Raw genomic sequence first — 27,371 nt, 5'->3', positions numbered from 1 at the left:
TGAGAGAGAGAGAGAAAGTGAGAGAGAGAGAGAGAGAGAGAGAGAGAGAGAGACAGGGTGTGAACGGGGGAGGGGCAGAGAGAGAGGGAGACACAGAATCCAAAGTAGGCTCCAGTCTCTGAGCTGTCAACGCAGAGCCCGATACGGGACTCAAACTCACGAGCTGTGAGATCATGACCTGAGCTGCAGTCAGATGCTTAACTGACTGAGCCACCCAGGTGCCCCTACTTTGAAACTCATCGAATGATGCACTGTTGGGTGGATAGAGGGATGGATAGATGCTTGATAAAGCAAATACGGCAAAGGTGTCAGTTGGGCGCCTTGGTGATGCACATATGCACAGTCCTTTCCACTTTTCTGTACATTTGAAAATTTCAAAATGTAAGGGGAAAATTTTTTAGATGAAGAATAATTGTGAGCCCATGAACCATTATTTTTGCGACTTCCATTACAAGTTTTAACGGACTTTATGAAAGTAAGGTACAGGTAAATGAGTTCATAACATAAAGGGCATAGAACGGTCCCTAGAATATTTAATAAATATTAGATATTATTAGTGTCATCATTTGGAACAGGAAATGGTCACAGATTGGAAGAGCTGGGCACCTAAACGGATTTCATGGAGGGCTTTCAGCTGACTTTTTATTACAGTGTATAGTGTAGGGACCAGGATTCCATGCTGTTGCTGTATGACCTTGTAACTGTAATTTCCATCTCTGTGTCTCACGTTGCTCACTTTTACGCTAATGAGAGTTGGACTGTAAGCTCCCCTGCAGTTCCAAAGTTCTGATTGATCTGCTACTCTTCCTGTTTCTGCCTATAGGGGTCTCCATTACCCTTCTTCCCCGCCTCCCCTTTAACGCTTTCCTAAAAACTACAATTCCCAGGAGGGCCCACAGGGGTTGACGTCGCGCAGTTCTTTGTCGTCGCTCGCGCCCTTTATACGTACTTCCGCCGGCGAGCCACTTCCTTTCCTTTCAGCGGTGCGCGGCAGCAAGATGGCGGTGCAAATTTCCAAGAAGAGGAAGGTGAGACCCTGAGGGCCGGTCCGGGGAACCGTGGCGCCGCGCGGGTCGGGGCTTGTGGCGATGCCTTCGCAAGACTTGCGGCTTTGGGTCCTGCCTCGGGAAGCGGCCGTGGCCGTGTGGCGTTCCCCCGGGCTGCGGATGGCGGCGGATGGAACGCGGGCCCCGGGCTGGGCGAGCGCAGTTCGGAGGCGGAAGTCAGGCAGCGAGACATTTCTGCCGCTTCTGGGCAGAGAGCAGAGATGAGTGCCGGGCGCCCCTCCTGCGCCGGAGAAAGCGCTTATGAACATTTCTTGGTCGACAGATAGCTTTACTAAACGAATGCTATGTGGGGAGCGTGAGCCATTTCCCATCACGGCTCACACTGTGGCTTTGGGTAGGAGAGGGAGCAGCGTATTCGTGCTTTATTCGTGGCGGGATGCCGCCTTCTGACCCCAAAGACCTCAATTGGAAAAGCTACTGTCAGTTTCTTGCTACGTCTGGGGCCCAAAGGAAACTCCTGGAGGAAGAGAGGAAGGAGACCCGGGGAGAACTTGAACTTTTCGAGCTTTAACTTTTCGCTTTTCCGTGGGCGAGAACTGTGTAAAGACCCATTTGCTTTAGAAAGAGGCAGCTTGTCGTTTTTGTGTGTGCATAACATCTCGTAGATCCACACACTTTTCGAGTTAGGACTTGCCAGTTTTGTAAGACCACAGGTACTTGCAAGATAACGTGGTTGGGGTTCTTCTGATGGTCCAAGTTGTGTCTGTGTGGGACTGCTTAAGTCACTGTATTTTCACCAGTTCCGAGGGTAGTTAGTGTCTCTGCTGTTCTGAGTGAGTGAGTGGTAAACGTGCCCTTTTGGGGCAGCTTTCCGTTCAGCATGTATACGTACATCCACATAAACACGTCTTAAAAACCCTTCAATGAAGAGAAGATGACGAGTCTGACTGGAGGTTTTCTCTTTGTCCGGGGGGCCCCTACTTTGTGCCGCGTTCTGTGGCAGTGTTAAGGGCCCTCGGGTTAAAGTAACTTCCAAAGGACGACCTAGAGGCATTTGTCTGAGAAGGGTTGCCCCGTTCCAGATGGAACAAGGGTAATAGAGAGGTGATGGGCTGGTTGTTAGAGGTGTGGAATTTTGATGAGAGGGGCCCTGGCAGAAGGACTAGGCAGGAAAAAGTGACCCTGCATCCATGTTCTAATTGCAAGTTTTATCTTTTGGTTAGTTTGTCGCTGATGGCATCTTCAAAGCCGAACTGAACGAGTTTCTCACGCGGGAGCTGGCTGAAGATGGCTACTCCGGGGTTGAGGTCCGAGTTACACCAACCAGGACAGAAATCATCATCTTGGCCACCAGGTGAAGACTCAGTTTTCCTGGTTATCACCTGTAGTTGTATATGTGAGGACGGTGTATTCTATACGTTTAAGGGGACAACCAGTGAATTGGCCGTAGTAAACGTACGGTTCTTATTAACAGCATTTTAAATCTAATTCTAGTTCTTGTTATCTAGAATTTATATATCCTTGTGTCAGATGAATGAGACTTTACTACCACGTGCATATAAGATTTAAAGTCATGTCCGGAATTTTGTGAGAGTTATAAATTCTCCCTCTTTATTTTCCTAAGGACGCAGAACGTTCTGGGTGAGAAGGGCCGGCGGATCCGAGAATTGACCGCTGTGGTTCAGAAGAGATTTGGTTTTCCTGAGGGCAGTGTAGAGGTGAGTGATCTTGGCTTACGCCAGAGATAACTGTGGTCCTGGAAATGGTTATTTAGGGTGGTACTTCTATAAACTCTTAACGTCATGTAGATCTTAGTTATGATCACTAAATTTTATAAATGGAGTGGTATTTTGTTGAAGGTCTCTTAATAAGCAGTGGGCTTCAGTTTATAGGCCTGTTCTCATTTCTGGTGGTTAAGGGATTTTTACGTTCAGTTTGGGTATGATAATGGTATAGTGGATTGGCTACCCCGTCAGTTGGTGTAGCCGTAGAAGGAGCTAGGGGTGGGAGGGCAATAAGGAAAGGTTCAAACTATATCACAGTGCATGTTACTCGTGGGTAGCAGAAGTGTTTAGTACTTGAGGGATGCCAACAGTGATAACATGCTGGCATGATGAATGAACTCGTTTTTTGTAGAAAACACTGGTTTAAGGCTGTGACTTGTTTCCTTCTTAAAGCTTTATGCTGAAAAAGTGGCCACAAGAGGTCTGTGTGCTATTGCCCAGGCAGAGTCTCTGCGTTACAAACTCCTAGGAGGCCTCGCTGTGCGGAGGTAAGTGTCTTGAACCTTTTAATGATTAGGGAACTCCAGGGAGAGGAAGTTAGGATTCTTGTTGAAGTTACTCAGGTCCATTAAGTGCAGGGATTATAAAGAGGTGAGACATAGTCCTGATGGGAGAGCTTATCTGTATGTATGTATGTAGATAGTGCTGTGAGGAGGGATGGACTGTAAAGCCATGAGGTGGCTAGATGGCTCTGGAGCTGGGCCTACTGGTAAGATTTCAGTAGGAGTTCTTTGTGTAGTTTCACTATTTGTGAAGTTATCGGAATGCCTTGCTTGGGTGTTTGAAATTCAGGCCGTACGTCATGCAGAGCCCTGGCAGGTTTTTCAGCAGGGGAAGGACATGAGAGCTGAGCTTTAGGAACGTTGACCTGATGGGGAAATAGGTAGCAGGAAAGGCTGTAGGCAGGACTTCTAAAAAAGGCTGCCTGCCTGGTTTGAGTACCAGCCACGCCGCTTAGAACCGTGGTCCTCAAAAGCTTGGTCCCTGGGCCAGCGTCACTGTCATCATCAGAGGACCTGTTAGAAATAAAACTTGTCAGTCTCCACCCACTGAAGTGGAAAGTGGGGGTGTGGCCCAGCAACCTGGTCCAGGTAATTTTTTGTACACAGAGAAGTTTGACTTGGAAGTTCTGAGACCTGAGCCTCTTACTGAGTTTCTGACCCTCGGATCTCCTATTTGTAAATGGAGGTCATTACATCCACCTCTCCTTTTTGTGGTGATTACATGAGATGATGCAAAGGGGCCTAGATCCTAGCGTACCGGGTCCTACCTTCCCTTCCCTGTCTAAAGTGGCATCCAGCTCTCCCAATTAGTATTTCCCAGGGTATGCGGTGATAAACGAGTTGGGCGCATGATATTTTAAGGCTGTCAGTGTATAGGCCTAGAAACCTCTTTTTCCAGCACTCTAGTCAAGGTGGCTAGGAACCCACATTAGTAGTTAGGGTTCCTAATGAATGTGAATTCTGGAGATAAGGGGCCACTCAATGACTGGGGTATTTCTGGGTTCTTAAACTGAGTGCTTACCCGATTGTGAAATGCTGAGTTTTACCACCCTCACCGTTTAATTGGCCTGGAGTGAGGTCTAGACTTCACAGGTTTTTTTGTTCTATTTTAATCTTGTTGAGATGATCCTAATGTGCAACCAAGGCTGGGAAGCATGTGGTTAGAAGAATTTGGTAAATATTCCCTAAGGAATTAGCCTAAGATGAGGTGTGATGGGAATGAAGGAGAATTGCCAGGCTCTGGTCAAATTTATTCTCCATTAAAGGAACGTTGAAGATAGTGCAGACCAATAAGTCTTGTGCTTTTTGTATCCGTTTTTTAACATGGTGGGGTGTGGTGGGCTTGAACAATCCCTATCTTTGGTGATGATAGGTGGGTATCTGTCTCTTGTTCTCCCAAAGGGCCTGCTATGGTGTGCTGCGGTTCATCATGGAGAGTGGGGCCAAAGGCTGTGAGGTCGTGGTGTCTGGGAAACTCCGAGGGCAGAGGGCTAAATCCATGAAGTTTGTGGATGGCCTGATGATTCACAGCGGGGACCCTGTTAACTACTATGTTGATACTGCTGTGCGCCATGTGCTGCTCAGACAGGGTAAGCAGCTGGGAGTGCTTGGGGCAAAGGGCTTTTAGCAGATAGATGTGCTTTCCACGCACACCGCAGTGTTTGGGGAGTTCATTTTGGGAGTAGTGGAGCATGTTGATACTCCTTGGGTTTACTGATTAACGTGTTGTATCGAACTGTGAGAATTACTGAGATCAGTCAGATCCGAGAGTTGGTTTGCTCTTAGCCACCTGTGTACCCTTCGGTGATGATACGATGACGAGTCAGAAAGGTCACATCCTGCTCTTGGTCCTTGTCAGTGCCACGTTCTGTGGTGCTGCGCATGGGTTCCTTTTGCAAAAGTGTCCTGTTCATTGATTGATTAGAGGCATTTGTCTGAGAAGGGACCAGACCCAGGGGTGCTTGAGTAACCTGTCCTCTTCTTTCTGTCCTGTCTTATCATGGGATCGGTGCAGCCCCAGCTAGATTCTAACTATGGCATCTTCTAGGTGTGCTGGGCATCAAAGTGAAGATCATGCTTCCCTGGGACCCAAGTGGTAAGATTGGCCCTAAGAAGCCCCTGCCAGATCATGTGAGCATTGTGGAACCCAAAGATGAGATCCTTCCCACCACCCCCATCTCAGAACAGAAAGGTGGGAAACCCGAGCCGCCTGCCATGCCTCAACCAGTACCCACAGCATAATAGGTATGTCTCCAGGGACCTCTTGGGGTAGAGTAAGACCCTATTCCCTGTCTTCCTATTAATAATTCTATATCCCACACTGTGGTAAGCACTTGATACATAAAAATTAGATTATACTTGCTTTACGACACAGGTTGGATCCAGAGGCCTATTTACCCAGGGATTCTGTTGGAAGGAGTATTTGCCTTCCATCTCTTAACGAAGTTCCTCTGTTGGGGTGCCTGGGAGCCTCAGTCATTTGAGTGTCTGACTCTTGGTTTTAGCTCAGGTCATGATCCCAGGGTTGTGGGATCGAGCCCCGTGTTGGGCTCCATGCTGAGCATGGAGCCTGCTTAAGATTCTCTTTCTCCCTCTGCCCCTCTCCCCTGCTCATGGTCTCTCAAAAAATTCCTATGTTTACTGTGTTTGAAATAAGTTTTCCTTTATTTGCTTAAAATCATCAAGGCTCTCTTGTTAGTTATTAGTTGCCTGTTCTTCAGCAGCCTCTTCAGTTAAAATAGTAACATCAAGCCTCTTCTATGCCCAGCACCTCTTGTGTGTTCTAGGTGTTCTCTGTGTATATATTCACACAAACCCTAAATGGGAAATGAAAGAACCCAATATTCAGGTGAAGATTCTGTTCTTATTGTTGTGCTTTATTCTGTTTCAGGGTCTTCTTGGCAGCTGGATCTGGAGTTTGGATTTTGCTCTCTAAAGACCTCTAATAAAATCTTTAAAAAAGACGCATGGCCTGAATGGACTGTAGGTCCACTATTTGGACTGATAATTCTATTGCCCCAAGGGAATATTCCTTGATTGATTCTTTCGGCTGCCAGGAAATCCTTGGTTTCAGCTGTGCTTATGAGGCAGGAGCCAGAACAGGAGGAGCCGAGCAGAGTTAATCAGACCCAATATCCCATAAATCTGGTGAAAGCTGAAGGCTGATGGTTAATAGGACAGCACTTTGATTCATTCACCTGCAGTTTGGTGTTACAGGTTTAGAAGAGGGATATGATTAAGATGGCTTTTTTTCCTCTGATGTATAAGGGAATCTGTATTGCACATAGAAAATGAGTGTGTTTTATTTTGCCCATTCCATTATATTTTGGGTCATTATACACTATAGGTAGTGTTCTGCATTATTCTCATTTAATCCTGAGTATCTCTAAAGTGTAAAGGGAATTTGCTTGTGCTACTGAAGAGCCTAAAATGCTGAAATACATTTTCCTAAGCAGCATAGAGCTGTGATTAGAATCCACATTTCTATGCTCAGTCCTCTGAGCTGTTACACTCTAGAAGAACATTTACATGTCTACAGTTTGTCATATTTGAAGCGTTTTCTGTTGATGGGCTTTAAGAAATTGAGTTCTCCTAGTTTCTTCAGGTGAAACTAGTGCAGGACAGGCTGGCAGGAAAATCCTACGTGACTAGTGCATGAGTTACATTGGGAACGCAGTGACAAATGTGTCTCTGCCCTCCCCCTTTCAGGGGCCTTTGATGTTTATCCTTACTTTATCTAGAAGTAACCTCTCATTGTTTTTTTCAGTTTTTAGTAGAGACACTCCCCTTTGGAAGTCTCTAACCTCTAGGATAGCTAATGTGCTAATGACTGCTTACTGTGTTCTAGGGAGTGGAATGTATTGTATCATTAGGAAGCAGAGCCTAAATACAAAAATGAATGTTTATTTCCCCATGCTTCTGAACTTGAGGTGACAATTTCTCAAGCTGATGAAAGTTTTCTGGGAAGGGCTGAGGGTGAGGTGGTTATGAGCAGTCAGGCCTGATATTGGGCCTCCTCAGTAACTATATACAAGTAAAGTGAGATTTGAGTGCCTTGATTAAGTGAGTCTGTGCCCACCCCCAAATCTAATGCAGTATAGGTAGCTATCATAAAGTCTTAATTATCCTTTATGCGTAAAACTAATGGCATTTTGTAATTTTACTGAAAATGTTGAGCCAGGCTATTTAATTCTTGTATTTTTGGACTTCTGTAATTTGGTTGTGAGGGGATTTTTGTTGTGAAACTAGTTCAGCTAATATAAGCATCCAGAATATTTGGTGCTAGAAACAGATTAAGGCAGTCCTGGTCATCTAAGACCTTAGTATCTAGTACTGGCACAGCCAGTCACAGGTCTTTGTATATTAGATGGGGTGATTAAATTCCTTAACTTCCAATCCACTTAAAACTGAAAGTTGGTGTGTGGGGTTCAGTCGTACTGTTATGTAACTCCCCGCCAGGGGGTGCTGTAGCAGGAAATAAGTACCAAAGTAGATGCTTGGGGAAGAATAAAATGCCTTGAATAAAGTAGCAGGTTATTAGTGTGCATGTGTAAAGCTTGAGTTACTCAGGTGAAGAAAGGGAGGCTGAAAGCTGGAATGTGAGAATTTGAGAATAGGCCCAGGGGCCAAGCAAGGGTCCCAGATCAATGGGCAACACTCAATATGGAGAACCAGGGAAAGTACAAAAACTGTTGGCACCAGAAGACAATGGGTAAGGGGTTTCTTGGTGGGGGGGGTGGGGGTGGGGGGGTGGGGTCAGCATCCAGACAGAAAGGTCACTGTTGTCACAGGCTGCTCTATCCCACAGCAGAGTGATAATGTGTGGAGTCTGTTACCTTCAACCCCTACTTGCAGTCAGCCAGTCTCATCTAATTGGGAAATTAGACAAAGGCTTACAGGAATGTACAAGCCTGGTGGGGATGGGGATAACCTTTTTCTGCAGAGTGCTTTAAAAAGGAGACGTGGGAAGATGCTGGGCTTTGCAGTCAGACTTGGATTCAAATGTGACACAGGCACCGGTGAATCTTTCCCATCAGTATCTCTCCAGTCTGTTGGAGTTGAAGATCTAACAATACCTGTCTGTAGCATATCATCTAGTGTACTATCTCTAGAGACAACAGCTGAGAGCCCAGGCCTTCCAGCCAGAGTCATTCAAAACCAGGTTAACTACTTAGTATGAGCATGGGCCCATCAATGTCCTCTCAGCCTTGAGCATGTGATTTCATAGCACAGTGCCTGACCCATAGGAAGTCCTCTGAGTGTACTGGATGTTGTTACTATTAGTACTTAAGCAAATCCTCTTAGAAATGATTAGTAGCTTAACTTCATGGTATTGGATTCTCCCCATCCTAAGGGCCTTGACCATAGAGATGGCTTTCTGCTTCTGCTGGGAAGTGGGCATAGCTGATCAGGTGTTACCACATTCTGCAGGTGCTGAAATTGGCCTTTTACCATGCCACATCCCACCTAGTGGTTGTTTCTGAGCCCTGAGTTTGCTATGTATAAATGTAGCTGTTCTGTGTTAGGGCCTGCAAACACCAGAGCAGTAAGTCATTTAAGTATCATTTAGAGTCAACATTTTCAACCTAAAAAAATAGTTTTTCTTACTATTTTTCCCTCCTCAGGGACATGAGATTTTGATGTTATTTTATTCATGAAACAAACCATTTCCCTATTTGTTATTGATCAAAAACTACATGTATAACTTGTTAAGCAGCATGACTGGTGAGAAAATTGTTATATTCCCTGAGCTTGCTGTAAACATTCCATTAATCTGCACATCCCTACAATGGGCTAGTTCTGTCACTAATTTCATTTTATAGCAACTTTAGCCCACATGATGCATATTAGAGGAAGGAATGTATGATTTCTCTTAGGCTTTGGAAAATTCTTAGGCTATCTCAAGATCTTACTTAGGGTTTGACAAGTGACATGAAGCCCTAGATTGGGAACAACTTACTCTAAACTCAAATTTTTACAAGTAAGAGGCTCCAGTGGCTCTGAAATGGAAATGAGACCACACCTTTGCTGCTCAGTCCTGTATTGTACTAGCAGCTCAGCCGGCCAGGTGCAGCTGGGCCTTTGTCCACTGCTGGAGGAGTGCTGCTGTGATGGGTTCATCTCACCCTCCACCCTCACTGGCTGGCCGTGGACTGCCCCTATGACCAGCCTGTACCTGCCAGTCTTGTGTGGTGAATCAGAGGAGCTGGAGTGTTGAGTTGTAAGTTGTTGACCGTGTAGAGGGCTTCCCTTGTCTTTGAGAATATTTTTGCTCTTTAGAGGGAGAGCATAGACCCAGCAATGGGACCACTTTCCCATCAGGGACAGAGGAACAGAGGTGATGGAGCTTTCCTCACTGGTTTTCCCTCAATACGACAGGAAGACTAGCCATCACTATTTACCATCTAGGTCCAATAGACACCATATCTTTTAAATTTTAAGTCACTTTACAAATAATTTACGGAAGAATAAAGGGAAAGTGGGAAACAGTTATATATTTTACAAGTATTGAAGTGTTTACTAAAATTTTAAAGTTGATTTTTGAGAGAATCCCAAGCAGGCTCTGCACTGTCAGCAAGGAGCCTGGTGTAGGGCTTGAACCCAAGAATAGTGATATAGACCTGAGCTGAAATCAAGAATCAGACAATCAACTGAGCCACCCAGGTGGCTCTAAAAATACTAAAATTTTAGCAAGTATTAGCACAATTCTGAATATACTGAAAACCATTGAGTTCTGCCCTTCAAATGGGTGGAATTTATGGGATGTGAATTACATGTCAATAAAACTCATTCATATATTCATGAAAATAGATATGTATATGTATGTATATACATAAATGAATTAAACAATTTTGTATTTTCCTTGCCTGGGAGACAACATACCCCAAATGAGCACCATCTCTTAAACGTGGTTAAATGCTCATCAGCCACCCTGTGTGAAGCTGGAATGTATTCATCTTGTAACTACTGATCCCAGGTTTCAAATATATCTCTAGTAGACTCTAGCTTCTTGCTTCTGGGTTTTTGGTTTACGTTTTGTTCAGTTTTGCACTTGCATTGTCTACATGGAATACTTTACAATTTTTTGATAGCTCATAATGTTGAAAAGACATTTTCTTTGCTCCATAATTTAAAAACATTTTTGATTTTATAAAGATCAATTTGAAGGACCAATCTAATGAATTTTTAAAACATCTACAGCATCTGTTTCCCTATAGTCACCTTAGTACACAACTGCCTCAGCATGTCTCCACTTAACGAACTGTAACAAACTATATCAAGTAAATGTTGGGGCACAGGCATCATAAAAGATGAGTATTGTACAAAATAGGATGGTACAGGTCTTTGTCAAATACTGTGTAATGAAATCCTTCCTGTTGATTGACTTAAAATGCCATATATCCTTTATATTTTTAGAAATAGGTTGTTCACTCACCAATTCTTGGGTTTGAGAAAATTCATCTACGCGGGGTTTTGCTTATGTGACCAGTTTGCATCCCCAGAAATGAGAGTGCTGCCGTGTCCCTGCATTTACTTTCTGGTTTGTCTGTATTAAGTGTGAAATGTCCTCTGTCAGTTTCCTTCTCTTGGGCATTCTGTCATTATGGGCAGAGAATGAAAGATCCTGAGTTCTCAGCTGACGTCTCAACTTCTTTTATACCTTCTTGAAAGATGATATGCACTATAGGAAATTTAGTATGGAAACTGAAAGATGATGTAATAGTAATGATTTATTCACTACTGTGTCTTCCTTCTAGGCAATACCATCATTCTTCCATTTGATCATTGTAGTCTTGTTTGGGAATAACTGATGAGTAATGTGAAATAATTTTTAGGATGATTAAACAGCAAAATCTTTCAAGATACAGGAAAAATAAATTCATCATGATCTCATAATGTATTTTAGATTTATAGATGAATCTAATGAATCTGTATGGTCAGTGCAAGATAGAATGAGTTTTATTGTTTTTAAAAAGTAAGTAAATTTCTCATTGTTCTTTGGAAGCCCACTAAGAAAGAATAACAGTCATAAAATACTAAGTCTTACAAATAGAACTTTTAAAAAACGAAACTCAAAAACTAAATCTGGGTCCAGTGGCTTCTGATGGTATACAGAAAGTTAAGTCTGTTCTCAGCTGGGGAGAGGATGGCAAACCCATTTACCTAAGGAGTCATACTCAGGACTCCTGGTCTGGCTTCCTCCTGGGCACTAACGGTCCCATTCAGCAGGCAGCCTGGGGTGGGGGGCGGGGCACAAAAAGCAGTGGGCTAGGAGCCAGGGAGGCCCTCTGTATATGGTCTTGGTCTAACCTGCAGTCCTAGAAAATTAGGACACTAGTGTAAAATCTTTTGCTTGTATTCTGGTGAGCCTGACTCACCAGGGAGATGAACCACGTCTCCCCTCATCCAACTGGGAGCCCCTAAGGGCAGGGACAGTATCGCATCAGGCTGGGGTTTCCCATGGTGGAAATGATGCACAATAGTCCCCCCCACCCCTCACCCCCGCTTATCCATGGTTTCACTTTCTGCGATTTCAGTTACCCAAGACCAGCTGTATTCTGGAAGCAGATTCTCCTTCTGATTTAGGTAGATAGTAGCCTAATGCTGCATCATAATGTCTGTGTCATTCACTTCACTTCATCTCATCCTGTAGGCATTTTATCATCTCACATCATCACAAGACAGGTAAGTTAGTACAAAAAGAGCCTACATTCACACAACTTTTGTTATAGTGTATTATAATTTTATACTTTATTAGTTAATTTTAAATCTATTACTTGTGCCTAATTTATAAATTAAACTTTATCATAGGTATATATGTATAGGAAAAACATAGCATACATAGAGTTTGGTACCAACTGTGGTTTTAGGCATCTGCTGGGGATCTTGGGATGTATCCCCCCACAGATAAGGGGGGACTATTGTATCTTCCACTTCTAAACAACTCCTGTGCTACACTCAACACTGTTTTAGCAGAGCCTGGGCAAGGCTGCATGGAGAGAGCACGCTTTATAGATAGCTGGACCCAGGGTGGAATCCTGCCGCTGTCACCACTCACCAGGCCAGTGACATTAGTAGATAAATCACTTCATAACTCTGAGTCTCTCTTTCCTGATTGGTAAGGGAGGAAATAGTACTACCTCATAGGTGTTATGATATAGAAATCCAGGAAACTTCGTATAGTGTACTGAGTGGAAGGTCTTGTTCCAAGCATTGGGGGATACAGAGGTAAAGCTGACACTTTTCCTGCCTCAAGAAGCATTCTGTGGGTATGTCAAGGGAGACTAGAGACGTCACATATATAGGCCTGGCTATATGCCTGGTGATAAAAAAGAGGGGCCGATAAGGAAGGGGCATAAGGAGAGTGATCAGCTCTGGAATGGAGGGTATCAGATCTGCCCAGGCAGAGAGGGCAGGAAAGGGCATTGCGCTTACACAGGAGAGCACTGGGGGCATGAAGGGTCATTGTTGGGGAAATGGGGCAGTCTGCTTGGCATACAGGAACTGTCCAGCCCAGGTGAGGTGCCCATGTCAAGATCTTACCTTTTCCACTCAGACTTTTGCCTGAGTGGGCAAGCAGTACAGCACCTTTTTTGCTTTGTTCTGGGTATTATCTGTGGGGTAGGGACCAGCAGGCTCTGAGAGGCTGGGCCTCCATTCTCCTCCCCTCCCCTCTGCCATTATCAGCTGTGTCCAGATGGTCACAGGCTTCCTAATCTGGGATAATCAGAGGGTAGCAGCTCAGTTGGAACCCAGGGCTTTGTGATGGGCCAGTCCCAGCTGGAGAGACCCCACAGATAGGGCCCTGGGGCTTTGGAAGATGGGGAGGGGAATGGGGCTGGCCCTGTGCCGGGAGGGATGCAAAGAGCAGATGATAGCTCTTCAAAAGGCAATCTAAGTGCACAAGAGAGGGAGCCCCAGATGGGGCCTGGCCAGCTCCTCTGGGCCTCAGAAACACAGGCATAGGACCAGAACCACTGGGTCTCTGCCTCACAGAATATGTGACATCTTTTGTCCCCTGTCTGTGCTCTGAGCTCATCCTTCCCCCTCCAGCAGTTTTATTTTGCTGCCCATAGAGCCCCAGGCCACCCAGGTGCTTATGATGGTACGAGGAGCTTGTGCCCTCTGTTGACATTGGGGAACTCGGAAGTCCAGCTGTGGAGCTGGGCTGGCTGGGTTCTCAGGCTGGGGCCCTGGTGCCTGCCACCCTGAGCCTGCGGTTTGCTGTGAGCTTGGCCTCAGAGCTGCTCAGGGTCCCATGATGGTTTTTGTTCTGTTTCTGCTGCATTTGTGAGTTGGGGCACCCCACCTTGGCCCTAGCATCTAACAGCCTTATTTGTTATCCTTTTTAGAGCTTTATCCCAGAGTCTGAACCCTAAAGCTGAAGCTTCTCCCTTCCTCATGGTTTTATAATTCTGTTTCTGATCCTCGGACATGTTTACTTACTTATAAGCCTAAGCCTCTGTCTTTATTTTATTTTACATTTATTTGTTTACTTGTTTATTTATTGTCAAGTTAGCTAACATACAGTGTAATCTTGGCTTCAGGAGTAGATTCCCATGATTCATCACTTACATACAACACCCAGTGCTCATCCCAACAAGTACCCTCCTCAGTGCCCATCACCCATTTTCCCCACCCTCAATGCCCACCACCCATTTTCCCAACCCCCCACCCCCATCAACCCTGTTTGTTCTCTGTATTTAAGAGTCTCTTATGGTTTGCCTCCCTCTCTTTTTTATCTTATTTTTCCTTCCCTTCCCCTATAATCATCTGTTAAGTTTCTCAAATTCCACATGTGAGTGAAATCATGGTATCTGTCTTTCTCTGACTGATTTCACTTAGCATAATACCGTCCAGTTCCATCCACATTGTTGCAAATGGTAGTATTCCACTGTATATATATACATCTTCTTTATCCATTCATCAGTTGGTGGACATTTGGGCTTTTTCTGTAATTTGGCTATTGTTGATAGCGCTATTAAACATTAGGGTACATGTGCCCCTACGAATCAGCATTCCTGTATCCTTTGGATAAATTCCTAGCAGTGCTACTACTGGGTCTTAGGGTAATTCTATTTTTAATTTTTTGAAGACCTTCCCCAATGTTTTCCAGAATAGCTGCACCAGTTTGCATTCCCACCAATTAAGCCTCTGTCTTTTTAGTTGTCTGGCATTTATCTGTCATTGCTAAGTGTTTGAATTGGAGAAGGTAGTTTAGAAAAAGAGAACCAGCCTGACCAGAACTGCTTCATGGATTCCTGAAGCTTCATGAAATCTTGAGTCATGGACTCCGCCACTTACTAAGTATATGATCTTGGGTGATTCTCATCTTTTTAATGCAGTTCCTTCTCTGTAAAATACAAATATTAATAACTAGCTTATTAAAAGTTTCAAAAATGCCAATAATCTCAAATGTAAAGACAGTGATTACCTTTGGGATAGATGTGGGAAGGAATGGGTTTAGGAATGGAGGTGCCTACAAAGGCATTTGTAAAGATCTGTTTCTTAAGCTAGATGGTGGAAACACAGATATTTACTTTATTATAATTCTTAAGCTGTATAAAAATATATTCTTTTTATGCATGAAATGTTTCATAATTTTTTTTAATATGTCCATACTGCCATCATGAAGGTGGATATATGAAGGTGCTTTGTAAAGAGTCAATTCAGGGAGTAGATGTTGGGCATTACTTCTCCAGGCAAAGAAGGCTTGAGCTGGAACACAGACCCAACCTTTGAAGGTTTTATTTCTATGAGAAGGGAGGGCAGCAATAAGTTAAGGGGCTATTTACATGGAGGAGCCATGAGGGGAGCAGTGGTGAACCCAAGTTCTCCTTCCTTTCTCTGTTTCCTGGCTCAGGCTGTTCAAGTCTGTGTCACCTGCTCAGGCTCTGAATGATGGTGATGCAACCATGGGAGCTGGTACAGCGCTGTAGGGATGGCTGGGCCTCCACCTGCCCACTGCTGGGATCAAAGGTGAAGACCTTGTCGGTGCTCTCCCCAAGATCATCCCGCCCACCAAGGATGTGGACCTTCCCATCACACGCAGTCAAGCCACAGCTCTCCTGGGTGGACAAACAGAAAGATAATCAGCTATGGGGTCCAGCCTGGAGCTCCCTCTGTCCCTAGCTGGCCAGGCCAGACAGTAAAACCCCGATCCACAGAATATGAGCAGGCAGTCTAGACGGCAGGAAGGCAGGGACTGGATGAATCAGAGTTCAAGCTCTGGCTTGACCCTTACTAAGGGTTGCCTTAACAGTTAATGGGGTTAAGCAATTAAAACATTTTACATAGTTCCAGGAAGATAGTAAGAACTTCAGTAACAGTGATAACAATCACAACCACCACGACCACTCTAGGATCTCAGACTCAGGCCAGAAATCTCAGGCTTTTAGAAGCACTGAAGGTCAGAACTGGCAGGGACCAGCAATCCAACCACACCCCTATGTAGTATCTTTGGAGTTTCAGGGAAGGGGACAGGAGATGGGGGAGACAAGGAATGCAGGGGCCAGAACATCTAGGGCCTGGACCTCCCTCCTCTAATATTACTAGGGCAGGGGAACTTACCAAGTCCCTTCACCCTGATCTCCCCACAATAGGCTACCAGCTGGTGGCCTTCAGAACAGAAGAGACTGCAGAGTCATTTAGACCAAGACCCCCATTCAAGACTAAAGCACTTGGGACTAAGGTTCCATGCTCTGCCTTAATATGGCCTAACTGGTGGCCTTGGATGAGGCCTCAACCTCTCTGAGGCTGGTCTCCTTATCTGTGGAACACGTGGCTGATTATCATAACGAGGACAAAGCTAAGGAATTATATATAACTGCCTAGCATGGAGTCAGAGATAAGACTCCCAAACTCTGAGATTCACATCCTTAGACATGGCACCTTGTTCTCCTGATTGCCACCAGTACCAAGGCTGTGCCCAGTAGCATCTACTTACCACAGGGCTGGGGAGGACAGCTGCCTCCCCCCAGACATCTGTGCCAGGGTCATAAGTGAAGATTTTGCTCATGAGGCCTCCAACCACATAGATGGTGCCCTCAAGGGAGACAGCCTCGAGACAGCACTGTGAGAAGGGTGCCGGTGATCGCAGGCTCCACCGGTCCTCCTCAGGGTCAAAGCACTGTACCTGAGGCGCAGGAGGAGGGGCTGTGGTGAAGCTTCACCCCCCAACTGCCCTGCTACCCACATCCTCCCATCTCTCCGGCTGGGGGGACTCATTCGACACATTTACCTGTGTCCACCAGGCCTGAGCTAGCATCTGCAAGAATAGAGGAGAACCCCTATCCCTGCCCTCAAGTGTGCTGAGTCTGGTTCCATATTCTAGCCCCAGCTCTGGACTCCTCCCTTTGTCCAAAGCCTCCTCATCCTTCAAGGTCTGGGAAAGGTCTGTGTCCCAGAAGATGGAAGTACCATCTTCATTAGTGCTAGAGAAGGTCTCAGAGAGCAGGCCCCCCAAATAGAGATGCATTTCTTGTTGCATACGTTGTCAACCCTCTTCCCTCCTCTTGGTGCTCTGAGCTCATGACAAGATTCCAGCTGGGCTGTCTTGTAGTCCCCATTCCTACAGCTACCCACAGGCTTCTCACCCCCACCAGTGTTTACAACACCTTCCACAATTTCTGAGGGCTTATCCTACCTCTGTGTTCACCCTTACTCTGTTTCCTCAGTTGTTTCCTTGGAGACCCCTGGAATGGCCTATAATACATCAGTGCTGCACAAAAGGGTATTAAAGGGCAGTTCCCCCAGCCAGCCCCAGGAAGGTGTGTGTGGGGGGGGGAATGGGGTCGGAATAAGGAGGGGTGAGGGATCCTAGTTTTTGAAAGATTCGGGTCCCAGGACCACAGACTTGTGAGGCCATCAGGAGAGGGAGGAATTTACTATCAAGAATAATTTTTATTCACAGCTTAAATGTTCAACAACTGAAAATTTGGTTGATAGACTATGGTTCACCCACCCAGAGAACTATTGAAATGATGGCTGTGAAGAGTTTGTAAGCATGTGGAAAGTTGCTTTCATTTAGATGAGAATAAAAAGAATGCAAAATTTTACTAAGGGTAAACACAAAACTTAAACACCAAAGAGTCAGAAGAAGCTTGGAAGGCAATGTACCAAAATATTAATAGTAGTTATCCTTTGGTGGTGGGGTCATGGGTGATATTTTTCTGTTTCTGTTTTCTAAATTTTCAGTACTGCATGGTGGTGGTTGTTTAAATGGAGGAAAAACATTTTAAGTAATCCCATCCTTGCCCTCACTTAATTTTTAAAATGTATTTGAAACCCCTATGGCACCAGGTAAAATATTCACGTCAGACCCACCGTGTGACCTTGGGGTCATCTATCTCTCTGAACTCACTTCCTTGATGCAACCAGGAGGTCATTCCTCAGGGTTGTTAAGAGTGAGAAAATGGACGAGGACATGAAGGTGCCAGTTCTGCGCCTGGCACACAGCAGACCTCTAATGCCCTGTCTGTGCCCACCTTGTTGATGCTGACACCGTCCTGCCCGGCGCCCCCGATTACGTAGATCCTGCCGGCGCAGGCCACCACTGCAGCTGAGCTCACAGCCTCTGGGAGAGGTGTTGCTGCCACCCAGGTGTTGGAGAAGGGGTCATAGCGTTCTACGCTGCGCAGGCGCCGAAGGCCATCAAAGCCGCCCACCGCGAACAGCTGCGGGTGAGGACAGGCAAGGATGAGGTGTGGCGGCGACTTCCAGCGGGAGTCAGAGCCATGTGTGTGCCAGCCCCACGGGCTCCACTCTGTGCAGAGAAACTTTCTCCAGACCTAGATCACGTGCATCTCAGCACTGCCAGTGCCTGGGTGGCCTCCATCCACTTACCAAACCTCCCTGAACATGTTTCCTCTGTTAACTGGGGATAATGATATCGGTCTCTGGGGTGGGTATTAAATCTGTCTGTAAAATATCTGGCACCAGGCTGATGCTTAATAATAATACCTAGTAATTTATTGAGAGTTTATCAGCTCACTTCAGTGGTCCTAAGAAGCACTTCTATTTTCTGAGTTCGGGATGTAGTTTATAGAGATAATGAGCAATTTTTTTTTTTTTTTTAAGTGGCAGAGTCAAAATTCAAACTAGTCTGTTTGGCCCAGAACCCACACCTTTGACCCCTGACTGCTAGACTGTACTATTATGGTGATTGGTATTAGCACTAGCATTATTTTTAACTTCAGGCAAGTAGCTTTGCTTTTTGGTGCCTAAGATCTCTTCTTTCAAAGACAGTGTCTTAGAGGGCCTTCCCCCAGTAAGTCCATTGATCTGTACCTTGGTTCACAGGGCAGCAGCTGCTGGGTGTGCTTACCTGCCCCTGCATGACTGCCATCTTATGTCTCCACCTGCCCTTGAGCAGCGAGGCCACCTTGATCCAGGTGTGCAGAGGGGAGCTAAACATCCAAACGTCATGGCTGTTGATGTGGCCTCCTAGGGAAAGAGAAGCAGCTGTTGACCCCAGGCCCTCTTGCTAACCCCGGCACCCCTCAAGACCCAGAAATAAGGGCCCCCAGATGCAAAGGAAGTGTTAAGCAGGAAAGACTCCCCCCCACTGTGCTGGTGTGAGGCTCTAGGCCTGTCACCTGGACAGTGTGCTTTGATTGAATGGTGGGAAGGTGTGAGTTAGGACAAGGGGCAGGAGTTTTGAGGAGAGAGGCCTGAAAGCCTCAGGGAGAAGAAGCTGATCTTCACTTGGTGCCTTATGGTGGTATGCCAGGCTCTGTGCTCAGGGAAGCAAAGTGGGGGGCACTTAGAATTCAACTAGATATAAGAGTGCAAAGCGTGCCCAAGACAAGCATCAGGAAGGTGATGGGGGCAAAGGGAAAGCAGAGCCACCTGCTCTGGATGGGTAAAGGTAGAGAGTGACCTAGGAACCCTGCCTCATTTCTGCCTTTACCTTCACAATTTCATGTCTGTTATCCCTCCATGAGGTGTTAGTGTTACTGTACCCAGTTTAGAGATAGGAAACTCAGATGCAGCTTAGAAACCAAGAATGCACCGTTGAAGACCACATATGGCCTTTCACTCCAGATCAGTGACCAGATCCAGAACTTCTAGTCCCTGAAGCTGGGCAGTGGTATGGCCTATGAGGCCAGGCCCTGGAATGCAGGCCGTGGACTCTCCTTCCCCATTCCTCCCGGGGTTACTGACCAGGGACTCAACTGTCAGGAGCACCCTTCCCAGGGACAACCCTGACTGCATCCCTTAGCCTGAGCCCATGACTCAAGCCCCAACACTGTTTTATAGCTCTTGCTTCTGTGTATTCCCAGCAGAGGCCCAGCAACATGTGGTTGCTCACAGGCCATCAGGAGCCTTAGAGAAGTTATCCACTAATAAAGTGTGGCCTGGATTGTCCCTGAGGCCTTTCTGGTTCATTCTTCTCCTTATCCTTCCTAGACACCCATAGCTCCCTACCACAGTGCTGTCTGCCTAGACCTGGAATCAAAGCTTCCCTGACCTGACTTGACTCCCTTTCCTGCCTCATCCACAATACTTCCCTTCTTCTCCCAGATGCACTCAATCTGCACTTTGGAGACCTGAGTACCTGGGGTTCCTTTCTGCACATTCCTGTCCTATGCTGTTCCCTCCAGATTTTCAAGATCCAGCTGAAAAGTCTGGTGGTAAAGTGAAGTGTCTCTGTCTTCAGTGCCTCTCCAGGGCACCCCTGGGGAGGCAGGGACTATTTTATTTACATCTCTGGGGCCTGAATCTCAGGGCACAATCCATTGGTACCAAAACAATCTGTGTTCTTCCTAGCTTTGCCATTTTTGAGATAATGGGAAAATTCTTAACCTCTCTGTGAAATGGGGCTAGAGGGGAAATTGAGTAATGTAAGCTGCCCAGCATAATATCCTACATGTGGTCTACTAAATAGAAGTGATTAATAGTACTACAAACTGAAGTGGACTTTGGTGAATAAAGGTCGGAATCACACTAGTGATGGGCTCTGCAGGACTACATGCCACTTCAGTCAGTAACCACAGGTCATCAAGAATATCCCACCCCCATTTCACAACTGAAGATTAAAACAAGGGACCTGCACGAGAGAGGCAAAGAGCCAATCCTGTGGGGCTCCCCCTGCGGACCTGCCCTCACCGGAAACATAGATGTCATTGCGCAGAGCACAGGCGGCGAACTCTGAGCGCATGTATCCTGGGAGGCTGGGCAGTGGGGTCCAGCGCCGGCTCTCTGGATGGTAGGCATCAGTGAAGGGCAGCTTCAGGAGCCCCTTGCGGTCACAACCGCCGATGACCACGATCACTTCAGCTAGGTCCATGAATCTGGCATGGTGATAAGCCCAATGCCTGTTAACCCGCACACAACTTTTGGCCCTCCTCACCCTCTCGATGACCAGACTGTACTGACTTGCTGCCCTTCCATGCCTTTTTGTCCTCCAGTCCCGTGCTGGACTCTGACACCTCCAACCTCCTTTCCAGTTCTTGATGGGAAGAGTGTCACACTAATCCTTAACCCCAATCTACTGACCTCTGAATTATAGAGAAAGAATCTTTACAGAGCCCTTGCCTAGAAAAGTCACCTTATTTAATCCTTATGATTATTAGGCAGGGATTACAACTCCTTTGGCAGAGGAGGAAACTGAGGCTCACAGACTTTGGCTTGCCAGAAGTCATGGAGCCAATAAGTGAGAGAGCTGTAATGCAAGCCCAGGTTGGGTGCCACTAACTCATTCTCTTCACCCTTTTCTGCCCTTCATCCCTAATGAAGACTGCCTAATTCTGCTGCCTCCCTCCTACTGTAATCATCTCCTAAACCCATTCCCTAATTACTAATTCCATCACCCTTTCAGCAAAGCATTCTCCCCTTCCACTAACCAACCCCTCAGGCTTTTGACCATACCAGAATTCCCAAGCCAAGCCACCGGCTTCGTACCTAATTCCTTTGACAAATATTGAGCATCTTCTTTGAACCAGGCCCTGAGCTTAGTGTTGGGAGACACAGTATGGGAAGACAGAGGCGTCCTGTCTTCTATCCTTGGGAGGGTGACAGACAATCTTGGACTACTCCATGCAAAGTCTCCTGGTTTGGCCCTAAGCCTCTGATTTTTTTCCAGGACCTGCCTATTTATAGCCTTTACTAAACTGAGCTCTCGGAGGTAAATGCTATTTCCAAATATTCCCAAATCCCAGGCACCCAGTACAAGACCTGCACGCAGGGAAGCACTCAGAATTATGGATGGATGGATGGATGGATGGATGGATGGGCGGGCAAGGCAAAGGATATGTGTAAGGTGTGAGATCCCCACCCCTCCCTCACTGGATCCTGAACTCAAGGGCCGCATTCCCAGTACCAAGTCCATGAAATGTGTGCCGAATGCATGACCGCATCTCATTCCGGAGGCACGATTAAGTGATTGGATTAAAGGATGCCACAGGGATGAGTGAAGAACCAGGGATGCGGAAGGGTGGAAGGCAAGGGAATGGGGGCCGTACCTCCGCGGCCGGGCCCGCAGCGCACCAGCTTCGGGGCCGAGGATGAAGCAGGCGCGGGCCTCGAGCAGCAGCGGGCGGCACTCGCGGTTGGCCTGCAGCAGCTCGTCGGCCTCCACCTTCTCCAGGAAGTAGGCAGGCGCCAGCAGGGGCAGCCGCACGTGCTCCAGCAGGCGCCGCAGCTGCCCGCGGCGGGCCGGCGCGTCGTGGCGCACCCAGCGCATGGCCGCCTCGAACACGGCCTCCTCGCGTGCCACGCCCAGCGCCGGGTCGGCCAGCAGCGCCGCCACCTCGTCGGGCGCCAGCTCCAGGAAGTCGGCGTGGCGCGCCACCTCGACGAAGGCCTGGCGCAGCACGCGGCCGCAGCGCTCGGCCAGCGAGGCGAGCGAGAAGGCGGCGGCCACGCGACGCAGCGCCAGGCTGTTGGCGGCGCGCAGGCGACCCTCGAGGAAGCTGGCGCAGGCCTCGCGCAGGCCCGCCACGCCCAGCCGCTCGGCGAGCGCCAGCACGGCGGCCGCCTCGTCCTCAGCGCGCAGCCGCACGCCCGCCCCGTACACGTAGTCAAGCACCACGGCCAGAGCCGCCGCCGCCACGCCCGGCCCCGCGCCCGGCGCTTCCGAGGCCACGGGCGCCACGGGCACTACGGCCAGGCCGCGCTCCGGCCGCCCCGCGGCGAACAGGCTGCGGAAGTAGGCGCTGCCCGCGCTGAGTGCCGCGCGGTGGCACGGGAAGTCTCGGCCACCGGCGCGCAGCACCACGTCGGTGAAGGTGCCACTCAGTCGGTACGCATTGAGGGTCTGCAGAAGGCGCTGCGCGTGGCAAGACCCAGCGCACGGCCCTTGGGACCTGTGCTCCGACTCCTCCGGCACCGGGCCCTCCAGCATCCTGCCAGGTAAAGAGCACAAACGGCGTCAGAAATCCACCGGGCTGGGCCTGGCGAGAGGGCCAGAGGCCCCTCGTCCGTTCATCCTTGGTTCCTTGTCTGGTTTGCTCACACAGGTGTGCATGAATGTAACGCGTGTGCTTTCATTTATCCAGCTGCTCGTCATTCCATTCCTCCACCCAGAGCCCTAATGGCTATAGTGATCTAGTCCTTGCCTACCTGAAGGGCTAGGCCCTGCCTCGGCTGTATTACCTCTCCCTCGCTTACCCACTTAAGCCATTTTACTCTTTCTCTTCTTCAAACTCGTTAAGCTTTTTCTTTCTTTTTTTAATGTTTATTTTTGAGAGAGAGCGAGCAGGGGAGGAGCAGAGAAAGAGGGGAACAGAGGATCTAAAGCGGGCTCTGTGCTGACAGCGGTGAACCCGATGTGGGGCTTGAACTCATAAACTGTGAGAGCATGACCTGGGCAGAAGTCAGACGCTCAACGGACTGAGCCACCCAGGCACCACTAAACTTTTTCTTAATAACAGCAGGAGACAGATGGTAAGCTCTCAAATGGGATAATTGGAGGAGAGTCTAATAAGGGAACGGTTTACAAACACATCGTGTTTAGGGCCTCTCACAAGGGGTGAAGCAGTGCCACGTGGCTGCCAACAGCAGGGAGTCTTTAACTCTCCAAGGTCTGGAACAGGATGGCTGGGAGGTTACTGGAACCTGCACAAAATATCTGTGTGTGTGTTGGGGGGGGGGGGGGTCCCCTGACAGGAGCTGTAGAAGGGATTCAGACTGCCCCACAGAGACCCAGTGTGGTGTAGGGAGGTATAACTCTTTTCCCACTTGTCACCCCATCCTGTCTCCTGATTTCCTGTGGGTGCTCCACACTGACTAAACCCTGATTTTTCTCTTTTTCTTTTTTTTAGAGAGAGAACACACATGAATGGGGCAGAGGGGGGCAGAGAGGGAGAGGGGCAGAATCTTAGCAGGCTCCATGCTCAGCACAGAGCCTGACTTGGGGCTCCATCCCATGACCCTGGGACCATGACCTGAGCCAAAATCAAGAGTCAGATGCTCAACCAACTGAGCCACCCAAGTGTCCCCAAGCCTTGATTTTTCTATTTAATATCCACGTTTCCCCCATCAGTACAGGATCTGGCCCGTGGTAGGTGCTCAGTTAATACCTATTTAAGATTGAGCGAATGTATTAAGCTAGCATGTATTTAGAGCCTTTTCTGTGACAGGCAGTGAGCAAGATAGTCATAGACCCTGCCCTCCTGGATCTCACAGCTTGGTGGGGGCCCCACGGGGGGGAGTGTGGGAGCCGATAGCAACTAAACCCAGTTGGAGGGGAGTCAGGGAAGGTGTTCCTGAGGAGGGGTGTGCAGACTGAGAAGCATAGGTGGACTTAGCCAGAGGAAGGGAAGGCAATGCAGGGAGCTTGTCACCATTTAGAGAAGAACTTTTGCTAAGGCCCAGAGAGAAAGAGTGCAGGAGGCTAGAGCCCCGCTGAGAGGGTAGTTGGCCCTCTCTCTAGTGAGTTCTCTCTGCGTTTTCAAGAAGCACGGTGGGGAAATGGAGCTAGCTCTAAGGACTGATCTGGGTTCTAACCCTGCCTCTGTCACTGAGTCTCTGTGTGAGCTGTACAAGTCACTCCCCTTCAGTTTCTTCCTCTGAAGAAGGATTGTTGTGACTTTGGGACTATCAAGTGGAATTTGAAAAGTGCTAGGTACATAGTACAAATTCAGCTAACATTTCTTTACATGTTTTTACACGAGAGGAAGGAAGCGCACCAGGTATGTTAGTTGCTTTTATGTACATAATTTCATTTGATCCTCACAACCCTGAACATTTCTTTAGATGCCCCTGCCCTTCTTTGAGTCTGTCATAAGGAAGCAAAAGCACACAGGGAATCCGCCTTTCAGTGGTTGCTGTGAGGATGAAAAGAAAGGTGTTCGCGAAAGCACTCTAGAGACTGAAGGGCGGTACTGGGCTGGCTGCGATTTGGCCATTATGAACATACAGTCTCCGCTTGCACACCTCCAGGGACTGGGAGCTCACTGCATGAGGTTGCATTGCCCTGGAGGTCAGATCTTGCCCAGCGTTAGTCTGGCTTTCATTGCTCATGCTCCGGTCATCCTTGGCGCTGGATCGTCCTGTCTCAGGATGACAGAAATGTGCTCCCCGGTGGGCAGCGTCCCAGGAAGCTAACTATGCCCAAGTAGAGGGGCTGGGCCCTGAACCCACCTGGCTCCCGACTCTGCATGCCTAGCTGCTCAGCCACACTTGCCAGGGTTAGGGGATGTTCTAAGGAGCAGCCCAGGATCAGCAGAGGGAGGTGAGAGAGGTCAGCAGAGCACGCGGCCCCCATTCCATTCTCTGCAGGCTGTTTGCTAAGAAAGCAGCCACCTCCTGAGCTGAGATCCAAGAGGGCAGGCCTCCTCAGGGTAAAGAGGGGCTTGTCCCTGCAGCACAGGGGCTGCTTGGCGGGGCAGGGAGGGAGTCTTCTCCTGGAAGTGCACCAATACTTTTTCACTTTTTCATTCGTTCTAACTGCTGTCTAGTGCACTGGGCACTGTGGTCATGCTGGGACATCAGACTCAGTTTCCACCCTGGAGATTCCCAGTCTGGGGGCCGGAGGACACCCGGTTGCAACATGGAAGGTAGGGATTCCCAGGGAGGACCCTGCTGGGCATTCTCCCATCCCAGCTAAGAATCTAGGCACCTCCAGCCGAGAGTCCTGATGCAAACTGGGGAATCCAGCCTCTAGAAGTTGACATGCTACCCTGTTTCTTGTTCACATCCACAGCCACTCACACAAATACACATTCAGACTTGTAGACACCACACAGCCTTGCCGTGTGAGGGTCTAAGTCCCGGATGTACCTGGAACTTACCTGGCCATGCCCTCACCCAGGTGCTCTGTGGCTGCTGCGCTGGCACTGACCACTCCTCTCTGTCCTGCTGCCGCACCCCTGGCAGTCCCGGCTCCAATGTCCTTGCGGCTCTGCCTGGACTCCCGTTCCGGCTCAGCTACAGGAGGACAAAGGGGCTGGACGCCAGGGGGGAGGGGAAAGGAGAGGGGGAGAAGGGGAGGAGGGGACGCTGGGCTTTTGTTCCATTCCTGGACCAGCACTGGGAGGGACGGGGGGAAGGAAGGAGGCGGGAGTAAGCGTGGCATTGACTGTGCATACATCTCAGGGAATGTTGTACCTGGGTTGGGGGTGATCTGGCACTGGTTGTACCCCTGAATAAATGCATGGATGTGAAGGTGTAGGGGAGATTGCCCTAGGGAGTTGGGGTGTAATCGGGTGGTTGTGAGTGTACAGGTGTTCCAGGGTCCCTGTGAGTGTGGGAGTGCATGGGGACCTGGTGACTGTGTAGCACCGGGGTGGGTGTGATTGTATAGCTGTAGGTGTGACTAAGAATGTGACTGCATAGCTTAGAGGTCTCCTGTTTCCCTCCTGCTTCTGTGTGGCTCTGCTTTATCTGTGTTCCTATTTGACAGCAGACTTTGTCTTATAGGACTGCATGTGTCTGGTTGTCTGTCTGGTGTGTCCCTCTTAGTGTCCATCTCTAAGTGGTTGTTTCTGTGTTTTACATGGGTCTGTCTGTAAAGGACAGGAAGCTGTGCCTCGTGGACTGTGTGTATCCTATATCTGTGGCACGGTATGAGTTGAGGTAGTTTTCAGCAATGTACCTGACTCGGAGGGGACCCAGTGAGGTGGGGCGTGGTGGTACTGAGCAGGCCTGGTTGGCATGGACAAGAGGAGGCAGCTTTGGGCTGGCCTGGCCTCCTGGACCCCGAGGAGGCAACCCCATAGGCTGGTCCCAGATCGTTTGCTGCCTCCACAAAGGACCGCCGGGCCTAGTGTTTGAGAGGCAGGTGAGGAGATTTGCCTTCATGGAAGAGGTCAGCAACTGGGAGGAGGTTGCTTTGACAAGAACCTGGATAGGCCCAGGGCACTTGGGGTCTGGTCCTGGAACTGCTGTGACTTGCCATGCAGCCTGGGGCAGACTCCTGCTCATCCCTTGGCCCAGCTCTTCATCTTGGCAGTAGGGATGCTCACAGTTCCTGCTCTGCCACTCTTACTGGGTTGCTGTGACACTCAAGAGGGGGTCTGTAAGTGAAAGCCACGTGCCATGTGGAGTCAGTGAGGCCTGGGGCTGAGTTTGTGGAAGGAGCTGGGATGGCAGGGGTCACCATGATGCTGGCCAAGTAGGCGTCCTGGGGGGCAGAGTCTATTCCCAGAACCCCATGCCAGGGAATGGTCTATCTCCCTTCCCCCCAAGAAAGGAGTATGTGTTGCGATGTGTCATAGGTTATGAGAGATTCTTTTTTTAAGTTTATTTATTTATTTTGAGAGAGAGAACATGAGCAGGGGGTAGGGGCAGAGAGAGAGAGAGAGAGAGAGAGAAAGAGAGAGAGGAGAAAGAATCTCAAGCAGATTCTTGACGTGGGGCTTGACCCCACATCTCTTAGATGGTGACCTGAGCCGAAACCAAGAGTTGGACACTTAACTGAGCCACTCAGGTGCCCCTTGGTCACTTTTTATCTGTACTTGGGAAGGATGGCCCTGGAGCAGGCTCACCCAGGGGAGGCTGTGCCCCTGAGGTCCAAGGGAAGGAGTGGGACGGGGAGGGACCCTGTCTCTGGTTTCTCTGTGAACAGGGCAGTCAGTCTGTCCTCCACAGACCAGGGGAGGGTGTGGGGATGGCATCAGGAAGGTTGGGTTCTC

The 27,371-nt window shown here is 48.4% G+C and overlaps 3 protein-coding genes and 2 non-coding genes across 5 annotated transcripts in view; 3 read left to right on the top strand and 2 right to left on the bottom strand.

The window, feature by feature from the left end:
* The first annotated feature begins 957 nt into the window (after positions 1–957).
* On the top strand, positions 958–6,257 carry RPS3 (ribosomal protein S3). The gene is made up of 7 exons (XM_047823647.1): positions 958–1,028; positions 2,231–2,361; positions 2,632–2,725; positions 3,185–3,279; positions 4,696–4,883; positions 5,342–5,538; positions 6,185–6,257. The coding sequence occupies exons 1-6, from the start codon at positions 999–1,001 to the stop codon at positions 5,533–5,535; spliced, it is 732 nt and encodes a 243-aa protein (XP_047679603.1). The 5' UTR covers positions 958–998; the 3' UTR covers positions 5,536–5,538; positions 6,185–6,257.
* LOC125147268 (small nucleolar RNA SNORD15) lies at positions 1,926–2,074 on the top strand. Its single transcript, XR_007145099.1, has one exon. It is a non-coding gene; the product is annotated as a small nucleolar RNA SNORD15 (small nucleolar RNA).
* LOC125147267 (small nucleolar RNA SNORD15) lies at positions 5,093–5,237 on the top strand. The gene has a single exon (XR_007145098.1). It is a non-coding gene; the product is annotated as a small nucleolar RNA SNORD15 (small nucleolar RNA).
* Positions 6,258–14,892: 8,635 nt separating the features above from the next.
* Positions 14,893–25,629, bottom strand: KLHL35 (kelch like family member 35). The gene is made up of 7 exons (XM_047878758.1): positions 25,530–25,629; positions 21,759–22,640; positions 20,404–20,588; positions 18,620–18,738; positions 17,781–17,969; positions 16,241–16,429; positions 14,893–15,362 (listed from the first exon to the last, which is right to left on the bottom strand). Exons 1-7 carry the CDS (start codon positions 25,535–25,537, stop codon positions 15,174–15,176), a joined length of 1,761 nt encoding a protein of 586 aa, XP_047734714.1. The 5' UTR covers positions 25,538–25,629; the 3' UTR covers positions 14,893–15,173.
* GDPD5 (glycerophosphodiester phosphodiesterase domain containing 5) overlaps positions 23,696–27,371 on the bottom strand; it is a 92,430-nt gene continuing 88,754 nt past the window's right edge. The window contains exon 17 of the mRNA XM_047878757.1: positions 23,696–23,706. The gene's annotated coding sequence lies outside the window, so the exon portion shown is untranslated. The remainder of the gene's footprint in view (positions 23,707–27,371) is intronic.

Source organism: Prionailurus viverrinus, chromosome D1 (genome assembly GCF_022837055.1).
Source record: "Prionailurus viverrinus isolate Anna chromosome D1, UM_Priviv_1.0, whole genome shotgun sequence".
NCBI lineage: Eukaryota > Metazoa > Chordata > Mammalia > Carnivora > Felidae > Prionailurus > Prionailurus viverrinus.
Note: the sequence above shows the minus strand (reverse complement) of the source record. Positions and strands in the feature narration are given on the sequence as shown.